The sequence below is a fragment of the Chiloscyllium plagiosum genome, unplaced genomic scaffold (assembly GCF_037043375.1).
Source record: "Chiloscyllium plagiosum isolate Xiang-an unplaced genomic scaffold, Cpla_swu_hap1 HiC_scaffold_4, whole genome shotgun sequence".
Lineage (NCBI taxonomy): Eukaryota > Metazoa > Chordata > Chondrichthyes > Orectolobiformes > Hemiscylliidae > Chiloscyllium > Chiloscyllium plagiosum.
This window is the reverse complement of record NW_028270142.1, coordinates 14,922,456-14,938,519: the sequence shown is the minus strand read 5'-3', so window position 1 is coordinate 14,938,519 and position 16,064 is coordinate 14,922,456. Positions and strand designations below refer to the sequence as shown.

The 16,064-nt window shown below is 40.8% G+C and overlaps 1 protein-coding gene across 9 annotated transcripts in view; it reads right to left on the bottom strand.

The window, feature by feature from the left end:
• Positions 1-9,089: 9,089 nt before the first annotated feature.
• Positions 9,090-16,064, bottom strand: part of LOC122549394 (hepatocyte nuclear factor 4-gamma-like) — a 142,047-nt gene continuing 135,072 nt past the window's right edge. For all 9 annotated transcript variants that reach the window (XM_043689142.2, XM_087985977.1, XM_043689138.2 and 6 more), the window contains 2 exons: positions 15,075-15,197; positions 9,090-10,543 (listed from right to left, as the gene is read on the bottom strand). In XM_043689142.2, the coding sequence (XP_043545077.1) occupies positions 10,419-10,543; positions 15,075-15,197 (248 nt within the window). In that variant the 3' untranslated portion in view covers positions 9,090-10,418. The remainder of the gene's footprint in view (positions 10,544-15,074; positions 15,198-16,064) is intronic.

The window sequence follows — 16,064 nt, the reverse complement described above, 5'->3', positions numbered from 1 at the left end:
CTGGTATTGTCACTCATTCTGGCATTGTCACTTATTCTGGCATTGTCACTCATTCTGGTATTGTCACTCATTCTGGCATTGTCACTCATTCTGGTATTGTCACTCATTCTGGCATTGTCATTCATTCTGGTATTGTCACTCATTCTGGTATTGTCACTCATTCTGGCATTGTCACTCATTCTGGCATTGTCACTCATTCTGGTATTGTCATTCATTCTGGCTTTGTCATTCATTCTGGCATTGTCACTCATTCTGGTATTGTCAATCATTCTGGCATTGTCATTCATTCTGGTATTGTCACTCATTCTGGTTTTGTCATTCATTCTGGCATTGTCACTCATTCTGGCATTGTCACTCATTCTGGTATTGTCATTCATTCTGGCATTGTCATTCATTCTGGTATTGTCATTCATTCTGGTATTGTCATTCATTCTGGCATTGTCATTCATTCTGGTATTGTCACTCATTCTGGTGTTGTCACTCATTCTGGCATTGTCATTCATTCTGGTATTGTCACTCATTCTGGTATTGTCATTCATTCTGGCATTGTCATTCATTCTGGTATTGTCACTCATTCTGGCATTGTCACTCATTCTGGCATTGTCACTCATTCTGGTATTGTCACTCATTCTGGCATTGTCACTCATTCTGGTATTGTCATTCATTCTGGTATTGTCACTCATTCTGGCATTGTCACTCATTTTGGTATTGTCACTCATTCTGGTATTGTCATTCATTCTGGCATTGTCACTCATTCTGGTATTGTCATTCATTCTGACATTGTCATTCATTCTGGTATTGTCATTCATTCTGGCATTGTCACTCATTCTGGTATTGTCACTCATTCTGGCATTGTCACTCATTTTGGTATTGTCACTCATTCTGGTATTGTCATTCATTCTGGCATTGTCACTCATTCTGGTATTGTCATTCATTCTGACATTGTCATTCATTCTGGTATTGTCACTCATTCTGGCATTGTCACTCATTCTGGCATTGTCATTCATTCTGGCATTGTCACTCATTCTGGCATTGTCATTCATTCTGGTATTGTCATTCATTCTGGTATTGTCATTCATTCTGCTGTTGTCATTCATTCTGGTATTGTCATTCATTCTGGTATTGTCACTCATTCTGGCATTGTCACTCATTCTGGCATTGTCACTCATTCTGGTATTGTCATTCATTCTGGCATTGTCATTCATTCTGGCATTGTCATTCATTCTGGCATTGTCATTCATTCTGGTATTGTCATTCATTCTGGTATTGTCACTCATTCTGGCATTGTCACTCATTCTGGTATTGTCACTCATTCTGGTATTGTCATTCATTCTGGCATTGTCATTCATTCTGGCATTGTCACTCATTCTGGTATTGTCATTCATTCTGGTATTGTCACTCATTCTGGTATTGTCATTCATTCTGGCATTGTCACTCATTCTGGTATTGTCACTCATTCTGGTATTGTCATTCATTCTGGCATTGTCATTCATTCTGGTATTGTCATTCATTCTGGTATTGTCATTCATTCTGGCATTGTCACTCATTCTGGAATTGTCATTCATTCTGGTATTGTCACTCATTCTGGTATTGTCACTCATTCTGGTATTGTCATTCATTCTGGCATTGTCATTCATTCTGGTATTGTCATTCATTCTGGTATTGTCACTCATTCTGGTATTGTCATTCATTCTGACATTGTCACTCATTCTGGCATTGTCATTCATTCTGGCATTGTCACTCATTCTGGTATTGTCATTCATTCTGACATTGTCATTCATTCTGGTATTGTCACTCATTCTGGTATTGTCACTCATTCTGGCATTGTCATTCATTCTGGCATTGTCACTCATTCTGGCATTGTCACTCATTCTGGAATTGTCATTCATTCTGGTATTGTCATTCATTCTGGCATTGTCATTCATTCTGGTATTGTCATTCATTCTGGTATTGTCACTCATTCTGGCATTGTCATTCATTCTGGTATTGTCATTCATTCTGGTATTGTCATTCATTCTGGTATTGTCACTCATTCTGGCATTGTCACTCATTCTGGCATTGTCACTCATTCTGGTATTGTCATTCATTCTGGCATTGTCACTCATTCTGTTATTGTCACTCATTCTGGCATTGTCATTCATTCTGGTATTGTCATTCATTCTGGCATTGTCATTCATTCTGGCATTGTCATTCATTCTGGTATTGTCATTCATTCTGGTATTGTCACTCATTCTGGCATTGTCATTCATTCTGGTATTGTCACTCATTCTGGTATTGTCACTCATTCTGGTATTGTCATTCATTCTGGCATTGTCACTCATTCTGGTATTGTCACTCATTCTGGTATTGTCATTCATTCTGGTATTGTCACTCATTCGGGTATTGTCACTCATTCTGGTATTGTCATTCATTCTGGTATTGTCACTCATTCTGGCATTGTCACTCATTCTGGCATTGTCATTCATTCTGGCATTGTCACTCATTCTGGTATTGTCACTCATTCTGGCATTGTCACTCATTCTGGTATTGTCACTCATTCTGGTATTGTCATTCATTCTGGCATTGTCATTCATTCTGGTATTGTCACTCATTCTGGTATTGTCACTCATTCTGGTATTGTCATTCATTCTGGCATTGTCACTCATTCTGGTATTGTCACTCATTCTGGTATTGTCACTCATTCTGGCATTGTCACTCATTCTGGCATTGTCATTCATTCTGGCATTGTCACTCATTCTGGCATTGTCACTCATTCTGGTATTGTCACTCATTCTGGCATTGTCACTCATTCTGGCATTGTCATTCATTCTGGTATTGTAATTCATTCTGGTATTGTCACTCATTCAGGCATTGTCGCTCATTCTGGTATTGTCATTCATTCTGGCATTGTCATTCATTCTTGTATTGTCACTCATTCTGGTATTGTCATTCATTCTGGTATTGTCACTCATTCTGGTATTGTCACTCATTCTGGCATTGTCACTCATTCTGGCATTGTCATTCATTCTGGCATTGTCACTCATTCTGGCATTGTCACTCATTCTGGCATTGTCATTCATTCTGGTATTGTCACTCATTCTGGTATTGTCATTCATTCTGGTATTGTCATTCATTCTGGTATTGTCACTCATTCTGGCATTGTCATTCATTCTGGCATTGTCATTCATTCTGGTATTGTCACTCATTCTGGTATTGTCATTCATTCTGGTATTGTCACTCATTCTGGCATTGTCACTCATTCTGGTATTGTCACTCATTCTGGCATTGTCACTCATTCTGGCATTGTCATTCATTCTGGCATTGTCACTCATTCTGGTATTGTCACTCATTCTGGCATTGTCACTCATTCTGGTATTGTCACTCATTCTGGTATTGTCATTCATTCTGGCATTGTCATTCATTCTGGTATTGTCACTCATTCTGGTATTGTCACTCATTCTGGTATTGTCATTCATTCTGGCATTGTCATTCATTCTGGTCTTGTCACTCATTCTGGTATTGTCACTCATTCTGGCATTGTCACTCATTCTGGTATTGTCACTCATTCTGGCATTGTCACTCATTCTGGCATTGTCATTCATTCTGGTATTGTCATTCATTCTGGTATTGTCACTCATTCTGCATTGTCACTCATTCTGGTATTGTCATTCATTCTGGCATTGTCATTCATTCTGGTATTGTCACTCATTCTGGTATTGTCATTCATTCTGGTATTGTCACTCATTCTGGTATTGTCACTCATTCTGGCATTGTCACTCATTCTGGTATTGTCACTCATTCTGGCATTGTCACTCATTCTGGCATTGTCATTCATTCTGGCATTGTCACTCATTCTGGCATTGTCACTCATTCTGGCATTGTCATTCATTCTGGCATTGTCATTCATTCTGGTATTGTCACTCATTCTGGCATTGTCATTCATTCTGGTATTGTCATTCATTCTGGCATTGTCACTCATTCGGGCATTGTCATTCATTCTGGTATTGTCACTCATTCTGGCATTGTCATTCATTCTGGCATTGTCACTCATTCTGGCATTGTCATTCATTCTGGTATTGTCATTCATTCTGGCATTGTCATTCATTCTGGTATTGTCACTCATTCTGGTATTGTCACTCATTCTGGCATTGTCACTCATTCTGGCATTGTCATTCATTCTGGTATTGTCACTCATTCTGGCATTGTCATTCATTCTGGTATTGTCACTCATTCTGGCATTGTCACTCATTCTGGCATTGTCACTCATTCTGGTATTGTCACTCATTCTGGCATTGTCATTCATTCTGGTATTGTCACTCATTCTGGCATTGTCACTCATTCTGGCATTGTCATTCATTCTGGCATTGTCACTCATTCTGGCATTGTCATTCATTCTGGTATTGTCACTCATTCTGGCATTGTCACTCATTCTGGCATTGTCATTCATTCTGGTATTGTCACTCATTCTGGCATTGTCACTCATTCTGGCATTGTCACTCATTCTGACATTGTCATTCATTCTGGTATTGTCACTCATTCTGGCATTGTCATTCATTCTGGCATTGTCATTCATTCTGGCATTGTCACTCATTCTGGTATTGTCACTCATTCTGGCATTGTCACTCATTCTGGCATTGTCACTCATTCTGGTATTGTCACTCATTCTGGCATTGTCATTCATTCTGGTATTGTCATTCATTCTGACATTGTCACTCATTTGCAAGAGCTGGGGAAGCACTAAACCTTGGGCAGTTGCTGTCAAGTTAGGAAATACCACTGTCTGAGGACTTTCTGCCAACGTTCAATGAAGAGCCATCCTGTTTTCGGACCCTCAAATGTATGTAAGTACATTCCTGTTTAAGTACGAAATGCCTTCGGTTTGTTTGTTCTATATATATAAAGATTGTGTATAGAATCACACTGTCTATGACTATGTACATATATAAAGATTCCCACATTGGTGACTGTCTGTGTGGAGTTTGTATATTCTCTCCATCTCTGCATGAGTTTCCTCCGTGTGCTCTGGTTTCCTCCTACAATTCAAAGCTGTGCTGGTCAGGTGAATTGGCCATGCTAAATTGCCCATAGCGTTAGGTGCATTAATCAGAGGTAAATATAGGGTAGGGGAATGGGTCTGGGTGGGTTACTTTTCAGAGGGTTGGTGTGGACTTGTTGGGCTGAAGGGTCTGTTTCCATGCTGTAGAGAATCTAAGCTAATCTAAAGTTATGAATAAAGTCTATTTTAGAAATAAGAAGATCCCAGTGCAGGAATCCCGCTTGTGGGTGTAGGATGTTAATTAGGCTTATAAATGAGCCACTTGAGAATAATTAGCTCTGGAGCCCACCAGAATTTATTGGTCATTCATGCCTCTACTCAATCGCCATGAACAGGCAGTACTATGGGTGTGGTGTCCCTGAATTATATCTTGGAAACTTCAGAAATTTTCGAACAAATATAAATAGCAGTTCCAAAACTCTCCTGCCAATTCAGATGCAAAGGTTCAAGCATGAATTTTGTTTCCAACAATGATGTGGAGGAAAACAGCTTTGCCAATCTTTGAAAGATCAGAGTTCAGGTGGACAAAGACAATTCCAATGAGACTCTGGCTTTTTTGCTTTGAAATAATGAATATAAAAGCAAGAAAGAAATGGTGAATTCATACAAGACATTGAATTGATCACGGTTGTACAATAATCTGCAGTTCTAGACATCGTATCACAGGGTGGAATCTTCTCCTGCACTGTGTGGTGTGAGCAATCACGAGAATTTTGGGAAAATATGGTGCAATAAAAAAAAATCAGACTCTCGGTGTCAAGAAAAGCTATATCTTACTATGCAAGCCGGAGCAGATAACTAGTGACAGGCTGCTTGTTCTGGCCAGAAGACAAGTGTGGCTTCACCATTAGGGCCTGTGTGCTGCATGGAAAGGGTTCTCCTCAAACCTTTTTGCATGTATCAAAAAGTGTGGTGCTGGAAAAGCACAGCAGGCCTGGCAGCATCCGAGGAGCAGGAGTTTCGGGCATAAGCCCATCAGGAATGAGGGGAAGAAGGGGGCTGACAGATCAATGGGGGGAGAGGGGTGGGGGTGCAGGAGGTAGGTGGGAGGTGATGGATGAATGCAAGTGGGGGGTGGTTGTGATAGGTCAGTGGGGAAAATGGAGTAGATGGGGGGAATGGAGGTGGAAAGGCAGGACAGTTCAGGAGGGCTGTGCTGAGTTTCACAATTACCATCCCCCCTACTTGCGTCCACCTATCACCTTCCCAGCTACCTTCCCCCAGCCCCACCTCACCCCCGTTTATCTCTTAGCCCCATTCCCCACTCCACCCACCCCCGACATTCCTGATGAAGAGCTTATGCTCAAAATGTTGACTCTCTTGCTCCTCAGATGCTGCCTGACCTGCTGTGCTTTTCCAGCACCCCACTCTCGACTCTGATCTCCAGCATCTGCAGACCTCACCTTTCCCCTTTATTCATGCCTGCCCGCTGTGGCAACCACTAACCCCACTATATTGCCATTCATCCTCAGGCTAATTCACACAGCAGTTCAGCTCATAAGCACTTCACTTTAGACACTTACAGCTTGTATGATAGCGCCAGGTCACTTTGTGTGCAGGAACTCAGACACATCCACACAGGGAAGCTCTTCACTGGCTTTGTCAGTGCTTACTGCATTTGCACCAGCTTGGAGATTACCAGCCTCTGTGGCTTTCATTGATTTTTAGTGGAGTGGGAGTGGCAGGTCATGATGGAGAGCAGTGAATGGATAAGGGAGTGGGCAAACAAAAAAAAATTGCTGGAGAAACTCAACAGTTCTGACAGCATCGTGGACAGAGTAAACCCTTCAAGTCCAGTGACCCTTCTTCAGGACTGAAAGAAGTAGACACGTCTCTCTGTCGCCCTGTGCTTTGTTAACATTATACTTGCAGCATGTGTTCACCCAGCAGGCACATTGGGTATGCGTGAAGCAAACGGCCATTTTTGAAAGTCAGGAGCGATCTGTTTTTACTGGAGTCAAGGGGAACTACAGTCAGTCAGGCATCACTGCTACAGTCAGCCAATGGGCACTTCCAATTCCAGACCGCAATCAGTCAGGTCTTTGTCCTATCAGAGTGTGGAGATTTGTGTCCTGCAGATTAAGTGCAGGCAATCCTGGGATACCAGGTAGGCCAATTGGTGTGCTCTGGACACATTGAGTGGCTAATCCAACTTTTCCTGCAATGAGACACAAGAAGCAATTGAGTGAGAGGTCACATTATAGAGGCTCATAAAATCAAGAGGGGCATGGATAAAGTGAATAGCCAAGTTCTTTTTCTCCGGTAGGGGAGTCCAGAACGAGATGGAATAACTAAAACATGAGTTTAAGGTGAGAGGGAAAAGACTTAAAAGGAACCCAACAGGCAATGTTTTCACACAGAGGGTGGTGTTTGTATGGATTGAGCTGCCAGAGGAAGTGGTGAAGGTTGGTACAATTACAACATTTAAAAGTAATCTGGATGGGTATATGAATAAGAAAGATTTAGAGGGATATGGGCCAAATGCTGAGAAATTGGTCTAGATTTATTTAGGACATCTGGTCAGCATGGAAGAGTTGGACCGAAGGGTCTGTTTCTGTGCTGTACAACTCTATGAGTATAATGGAAATGGATGGGAGAGCAATTAATGGTGACACAGGAGCAGGAGAGGTGTCCCCACTGAGTGAGCACAGTGGGCAGGAAGGGTTAGGAGTTGGGACGATGAGGTGGATGAAAGCTATGGAGCTAACAACGTTACATGCACGAGTGAGAGAAAGATCCTATGGGTTTTGTTGAGAATTGTGCACGGTGACAGTGAGGGGTGGGGGTGTGAGTGCAAGGCAGCAGAGAGAGGTTGGTGGTACTTGCCTTGGCCAAGTGCACGTGGTCATTAAGCATGGCTGGATGTTTCTTTTAAATCAGAAACAGAACTGGCCCCAGCTTCAGCAGGAATGAGTACGACAGTATCTCTACAGTGCACCACCTTCAAGGTTCTCTTCAAATTACACACAATATTGACAATGAAATCTATTGCTACTCCATCATCATTCCCGTGCATGGTCAGCAGTTGAATAGCAGCAGTTTAAGACAGAGTTCACCACTTTCTCCTGTGGACAACTCAGGCAGACACAAATTTCTTTCTTAAACCAACAAATTTAAAAAACAGTTTCCTTCTGTGCTATTATCTTCATGCTTCTTTGGGAGGGACCAGCTGAGGCATTCAGGGGTATAACCATGTTTCAAAATGCAAACCAACTTCTGAAATTATCAGACATGATCTGTAGAAATATATTTCAAAAAGTGTAATGAATATTATGCCAATAGTGAATAACATTGCTGCACTTTCGTACATTCTCTTTACAAAAGCCTTGCCAGCCTGTGTTGTATAATTAATAAAGCTGGTACCAGTAATATTTTGTGTCTTTCCATTTTTAGTTTGAAGCAAAGTACTGAAGATGCTGGCAATCTGAAATATAAATCGAACATGCTTTATAAACTCCGATCACATGGCATCTGAGAACAGCAAGAAAGAAATGTGTAGTTTTAAGGCGATAGCTATTGTATTTGTTTCACTCCACAGATGATGTCATATCTGTTGAGTATTTAATGCATTTTTAGTTAATATTTTGAAATATATTCATTCTATGCCATAAATGACCAATTCTATCTTTCTACTCCCACTCCTCCAAACAACTTTCTGGTTTCAGATTTAGACAAGTCTTCACAGAGTCTCTGCAGCGTGGTGGCACAGTGGTTGGCACTGCTGCCTCACAGCGCCAGGCTCCTGGGTTCGATTCCGGCCTCGGGCGACTGTCTGTGTGGAGTTTGCATCTCCTCCTCATGTCTGCGTGGGTTTCTTCCGGGTGCTCTGGTTTCCTCCCACAGTCCAAAAATATGTAGGTCAGGTGTATTGGCCATGCTAAATTGCCCATCGTGTTAGGTGCATTAGTCAGAGGTTGGGATGGGTTACTCTTCGGAGGGTCGGTGTGGACTGGTTGGGCTGAAGGGCATGTTTCCAGACTGTAGGGAATCTAATCAATGCTTACATCTCAAAGATGCAAAAGTAATAAGTATTCAAAACCCGAGCACACTGATGGTGAATTATACTTCACAATTGGAAAGGTGTAACATTTATTTGTATTTTTGAATGTGGAAAACTCCAGTTTGCTGAAAGTATAATGCATACATGTAATGCACTGAGCACTTAACTCATTTACACACTCCAATACTTAAAAATTGTGAAAACTTTACAGTCCAATGTTGATTTTTCTTCCAGAAATTGATAATTTTTGATTCATTCACAATAATTCATACAAAAATAATTTCATGTTTATAAAATAGATCATTGCATCAGAATAAATTACAGTGATTATATAATTCCTCACTCTGTATGTACAAACCAAGAAGCAGTTGTAAATGGATTCACCCCATGTCCACAAAGCAGAAGTAAAGGTACATTTATGCAGTTTAAGGCAGCTTTCTTTTCAATCAAAGGCTATTGGAGGAATTTTCTTCATCAACACTACCTATAGATCAACATTGAGGCATTAAATGTTAAGGTCTGATATTACTCTGGAAGCTGATCATAAATGGTACAGATTTCATAAATGGGTAGCGAATGGTATTCTGGTATAAAGGAATTAATTAATTAATTTTCAGTAAAGCTCCCTCTTCTGGCCATGCAATGTGAAACCAAGTGGTAAAATCTGGCAATCAAACTTGTTAGGAGATATACCAAGGGTGGTACAGTAAGGTATGAATTTAAATGGCAAGACTCAAAACAGGCAAATTTTAAACAGAGATATATATACACAACAAAATAAAAGCTATCTAGTAATGCAATATTGGCTGCAATATCATACATCTCAGTTATACAGTTGGGATGTCATCAGTATCCTTGGTTGCGCAAACTGTCACTTATGGAGTTTAATGTGTCACCTTCAATTTTCACTTACTTTAAAAAGCTGAAGAAAAACCTGTCTCAGAAAGCAGAATTTACAGTCTGTACATAAACAACTATGAAGTAGCCTGATCACTCATTGTTGCAGGTCTAAATTATGGCTACATCAGAATGGAAAATAGTAAAGGCCATTGAATGTAAATCTAATCTATAATTTATAACAGTTACAACACCAACTTTTGAAGTGGACCAAGGTTGCTTTGTCATGATACAAACGAGTTTAACCTTTAAAATAACAACCTGAGATTGCAACTTGTGTTTAAGAGCAATAGCATTTTACTCCTGAAATGGTAAACCCCACACACACAAAAAAAAACATTATTGGCAACATCAAGAAATTAAACAGCCATGATTACAAGCAGTACAGGATGGCAGTGTCACTTTCCACCTTTCAGCTTCACTCATACTTCTGGTGTCGGATGTGTACAGAAAGCACAAACCGACATTCATAAATTTAGGTTGACATCACAAGCCCTTCTGCTTCGGTAGTGGCACTTGTTGAGAAATGACCGAGTGGTGGTTTGAAGCAAGCTTGTATTGTTCTTGGCCTGAACCTTGTGGAGGAGATGGTAGTGGGGTCTCTGGTGTAGCTGAAGAGGAAAACCAATGTACAAAATAAAGCTATAGTTACAGCGACAGATGGAGTTTTGAATGGTAAATATGTTTTATGAACTATGAAAATTTAAAACATTCATTTTCATATAAACTGTACAACAGGACTTTTACTTAAGCCTTTTATTGGTGAAGTGTTGTAACTCTATATAGAACATAGAACATTACAGCACAGTACAGGCCCTTCGGCCCTCGATGTTGCGCCACCCTGTCATATTAATCTGAAGCCCATCCCACCTACACTATTCCATGTACATCCATATGCCTGTCCAATGACGACTTAAATGCACTTAAACTTGGCGAATCTACTACCGTTGCAGGCAAAGCATTCCATACCCTTACTACTCTCCGAGTAAAGAAACTACCTCTGACATCTGTCTTACACCTATCTCCCCTCACTTTAAAGTTGTGTCCCCTCATGTTTGCTATCCCCATACTTGGAAAAAGGCTCTCCCTGTCCACCCTATCTAACCCTCTGATTATCTTGTATGTCTCTATTCAGTCACCTCTCAACCTTCTTCTCTCTAACGAGAACAGCCTCAAGGCCCTCAGCCTTTCCTCGTAAGACATTCCTTCCATACTAGGCAACATCCTAGTAAATCTCCCCTGCATCCTTTCCAAAGCTTCCACATCCTTCTTATAATGCGGTGACCAGAACTGAACACAATACTCCAAGTGTGGCCGTACCAGAGCTTTGTACAGCTGCAGCATGACCTCTTGGTTCCAGAACTCAATCCCTCTATTAATAAAGGCCAAGACACTGTATGCCTTCTTAACAACCCTGTCAATCTGGGTGGCAACTTTCAGAGAAATGTTGTGTTCAAATCTCTGGAATACTAAAACTTCATTTCTAATGAATGCTCCAGTTTTCTAAGTCCATAGGACTCCTCCTTATTTCCATAATTTTTAAGGTGTACAATATTCCATATGGTTCCTCAGATCGTATCACAAAACAAAAAAATTCCAAAGCTGAACAAAAACAGAAATTGCTGGAGAAACTCAGCAGATCTGACACAATCTGTGGAGAGAGAAAACAAACTTAATGTTTTAGGTCCAGTGACCCTTCTTCCGAAGTTGACTCGAAATGTCAACTCTGTTTGCTCTCCAGTGATGTTGTCAGACCTGCTGAGTTTCTCCAGCAATCTGTTTTCATTTCAGATTTCCATCATCCGTGGTTCATTGATTTATTTTAAAGTTCTGGTGGTGCTGCCTTAGCACCCTCTTGCATGTTTCTGCCCTGATTTCTGGCATCCTATATCCTACATTCTACAAACCTGAGGTCATCCAAAACACTGGTGTCATGTTCAAATTCACACCATATCACATTCACCTATCACCCCTGTGTTCAGTGATTGGGATGACAATGCTTTTACTGCTCAGAATCAACTTAATGACCAATCATCACCCTTTCCTCAAGTAATGCAAATAATGTTGGCATTCTTGTAATGGGTCCTGATGAGTATAAGGCATAAAGCTTCAGCATCATGTTTCTTTTGGTTAGCGATGCTCAAGTTCTGTGGTCATGTTCTCAAGCTTACATCTGCTTAGGTTTTAATCTTGATGTTATGACACTTTTCTACAAATTGATTCTGTAGATGTAGAAAGGTCAGATGCATTTCACAGGGAATAATCTGTCATAATGGGAAAACAATCAATCAGAGAACACCATACACCCTGCTTTTCAAGGCATTTCACTTTCGTCACTACTTCACTTAACATTATCCCTCTCAGGGATCTCAGGGAGTCCCTCTCCCACTGCAACTCCCAGGTCATTTCCTCTGCCCTGAAGCTCTTCAACCATGTCGTGAAACAAACTCGCTACCACAGCCACATTTGCTGATTTCAAAGCTCCTTGGATGCTGCCTGAACTGCTGTGCTCTTCCAGCACCACTAATCCATTATCCCTCTCAACCATAGGTAAAAGGTAAAGTCACCCTAGCCCCAGAGGTGGATCGCACTGCTCTCTCATTAGAGAGAGATGACCAATGGTGGTTCAAACTGAGGCTCACAATGCCTTAGGCAAGGATAGAGTTTGAGAAGGCCGGATCTTCATTGTAACATGTTTATTATACAGCATGGCAAGAAAATCAAAACAATACTGCTGCTAACAAAGTTTATAGTACCCGGACTAATGCCTAGCAGCATCCTGATAGCTTAATCGATCATTGATTGTTTTGCCTATATTTTGCTCACTCTATTGAAAGCATCATCAAAACTATTTAATTGAATTAGGCAGCAGTCTACATATAGCTGATGATCATAACATTAGCAACCAAAGTTCACTAAAGATCTTTAGACAGCACCTTCCAAACCCACAACCACTTCCATCTAGAAGGACAAGGGCAGCAGGTACTTGGGAACACCACCACCTGCAATGTCCCCCCCAGCCACTCACCACCCTGACTTGGAAATACATCGCCATTCCTTCACAGTCATTGGGTCAAAATCCTGGAATTCCCTCCCTACCGACATTGTGGGTCAATTCACAGCAAGTGGACTGGAGTGATACAAGGCGGCAGCTCACCCCACCTTCTCAAGGGCACATAGGGATGGGCTATCAATGCTGGCCAGCCAGCGACATCCAAGTCCCACAAATGAATTTTTTAAAAAATGGCAACAGACAAAACCTATAATCTTGAATTCAAATAGAAAACCAAGTTGTGCTAATACCTTTTTAATCAGATAATTAAGATTGTCGTAAATGATTGATTTGATTTGGGATTTGGGATTACTGCAAACACTGCTGACGTTTCTAATCACTGTGGTGGATTGGGACTCCTGTGTAGCTGTGCTGAATTGATTTCAGGAGGAGCTGGTGCATGTGAGCGCTGTGCCTATAGTAACTGGTGATAAACAAAATTAGGACTTGGTGTCAACTGTACATGTGAGAGAATCCAGATAACAAAGTATTTTGAAAAAAATTATACTGTACTCCCCTTTACATCAGATGATTCATGTTCCATAAGGAACAAAGCAAAATAAATAATCTGCATTAATTCAGAGCCAGTCAGAATCTCAGGCAATCTCAAAGTGATACAACCACTACAGTACTATCGATGCCTAGTCACTGTTATAAAGTAGGGAATACATCAATAACTATGTGCACAGCAAGGTCTCAAAAACAGCAATTAGGTAAGTGACTAAATATAGTCACTTGAAGTAAAAATGTTGGAATGGTACACCAAGATCCCTCCTCTTCTTATAATAGTACGATGAAATATTTTATGCCAATCAGGAAAAGCAGATTGGAATAAAGTATGATTCCAAAACAAATGGACTATAATATAAACTGTAAATAAGATGTCATTACAATGCGTTTGTCATTGTACGTGTGAGCCATGGTTTAATGTTAGCAGTCTCGCCTGTCAGTCAGAAGAGGGTGCTATCCAAAGACCTGTACTTAAACTATGCTGATACCTCAGTGCCATTTGAGAAATCGTTGCCCTGTTGGAAGTATTGTCTTTCAAGCAAGATGTTAAACTGAATCTCTAGTGCTCAGATGGACGTAAAACTTCCCACAGTCTCTGTTCAAAAATCAGGAAAGGCCTCCACACTTTGGCAACACTTATGGCTCAACAAACACAGACTGATGAGACATTTCTCTCCTAGCTTTCTACAAAAAAAAAGTTGCTGGAATTAGATTAGATTAGATTAGATTAGATTAGATTAGATTACAGTGTGGAAACAGGCCCTTCGGCCCAACAAGTCCACACCGACCCGCCGAAGCGAAACCCACCCATACCCCTACATTTACCCCTTACCTAACACTACAGGCAATTTAGTATGGCCAATTCACCTGACCCTGCACATCTTTGGATGGTGGGAGGAAACCGGAGCACCCGGAGGAAACCCACGCAGACACGGGGAGAACGTGCAAACTCCACACAGTCAGTCGCCTGAGGCGGGAATTGAACCCGGGTCTCTGGCGCTGTGAGGCAGCAGTGCTAACCACTTTGCCACCGTGCCGCCCACAAATTCCATATCATGCAACAGTAACTCAATTTCATGAGTACCTTGCTGGGTATAAAATATTTTAGGACTTCCTAAAGAAATAAGAATCAGCACATAAATGTTAATTATTTCCTTCAATTGCTTCTTTGTTTTATTGCTGTATCAGGGCGGCATGGGGGCTCAGTGGTTCGCACTGCTGCCTCAGCACCAGGGACCCGGGTTTGATTCCAGCCTCAGGCGATTGTGTATGTGGAGTTTGCACATTCTCTCAGTGTCTATTTGGGTTTCCTCCGGGTGCCCTGGTTTCCTCCCACAATCCAAAGATGTGCAGGTCTGATGGATTGGCTGTGTTAGGTGCATCATGAGAGAAAAAGGGGTCTGGTTGGGTTACCTTTTGGAGGATTGGTGTGCACTTGTTGGGCCAAATGGCCTGTTCCCACACTGTAGGGAACCTAATCTAATTACAATCACAGGATTCAAATAGCTTCATTAGTGACTCGGCTTATTCACAGTTCCAAATTAAAAATGTGCACAAAACTATCTATAAAGACGACTTACACATTGATTCAGTGTGAGCTGCTGCAGGCATTGAACTGATCAGTATAGTTTGGCCTGTCAGTGGATCTTGAGCTACATGAGGATGCCCAGGATGATGAAGATGGGATGGATCATTCGCTGTACCTACAAATTGGGGAAAATAGAAGAACATTCTAATATATAACCTTGACATTATTATGTTTCTTTCAACAAATGCTTATAAATATTTATAGAATTAAAGTTAATAGATTTGTTTTGTGAACAGACTCTGGAAAAAATCTTTTTTTTTTTCCCTTGATTTATAAGTGAAACATAATAATGAAACAGAAATTAAAAGCTATAACTACATGGGTATCCAGGTGTGTTAATCCACACTCTCTGCTTCTGCACACTGAACACTCACTAAAACTGGAGTGAACTGGAAACTGTTCCATTCAAGTCAATCAAAAGTGAGAGTTGATGCTGGGGCACTTTGTCAATGTGATTGGAAGACAATACATAATTTTGCAACTATTCTTATTAACTAGTCAAGTGAAAATTTCACTTGAACATTCAACTATAGCTTTCTAAAAGAATAAAACAATGGTAAGCTGATGCAATCATATCAAGTTAATGATCAGTTGTGCTTACTTAAATTGTGAGAGGAAATTTACACAAATTCCAGAATTATAAAATAATCATGGACGCATTTTTTAAAAAAATTAATATGTGATTCTATATCACTATATCAAATGGTTGTTTGACTAGTCTTTGGCAAAGTTCTACCTCTACCTCAAGGAGGTTGAGTTTTGAAGGGTGAGTGAACAGAAATTTCCTTTGATTAAATATTGGGAAAACTTAAACTATTGACTTTGTTCCCTACCACAAATTCTACTCATTACTACTGCTTCCATTATTTTCCATGACAGACTGAGACACACTATTTGCAACTTTGGTATCAGTGAGCTATCAAATACATATAGAATCCCTACAGTGTGGAAACAGGGCCTTCAGCCCGACAAGGCCACACAG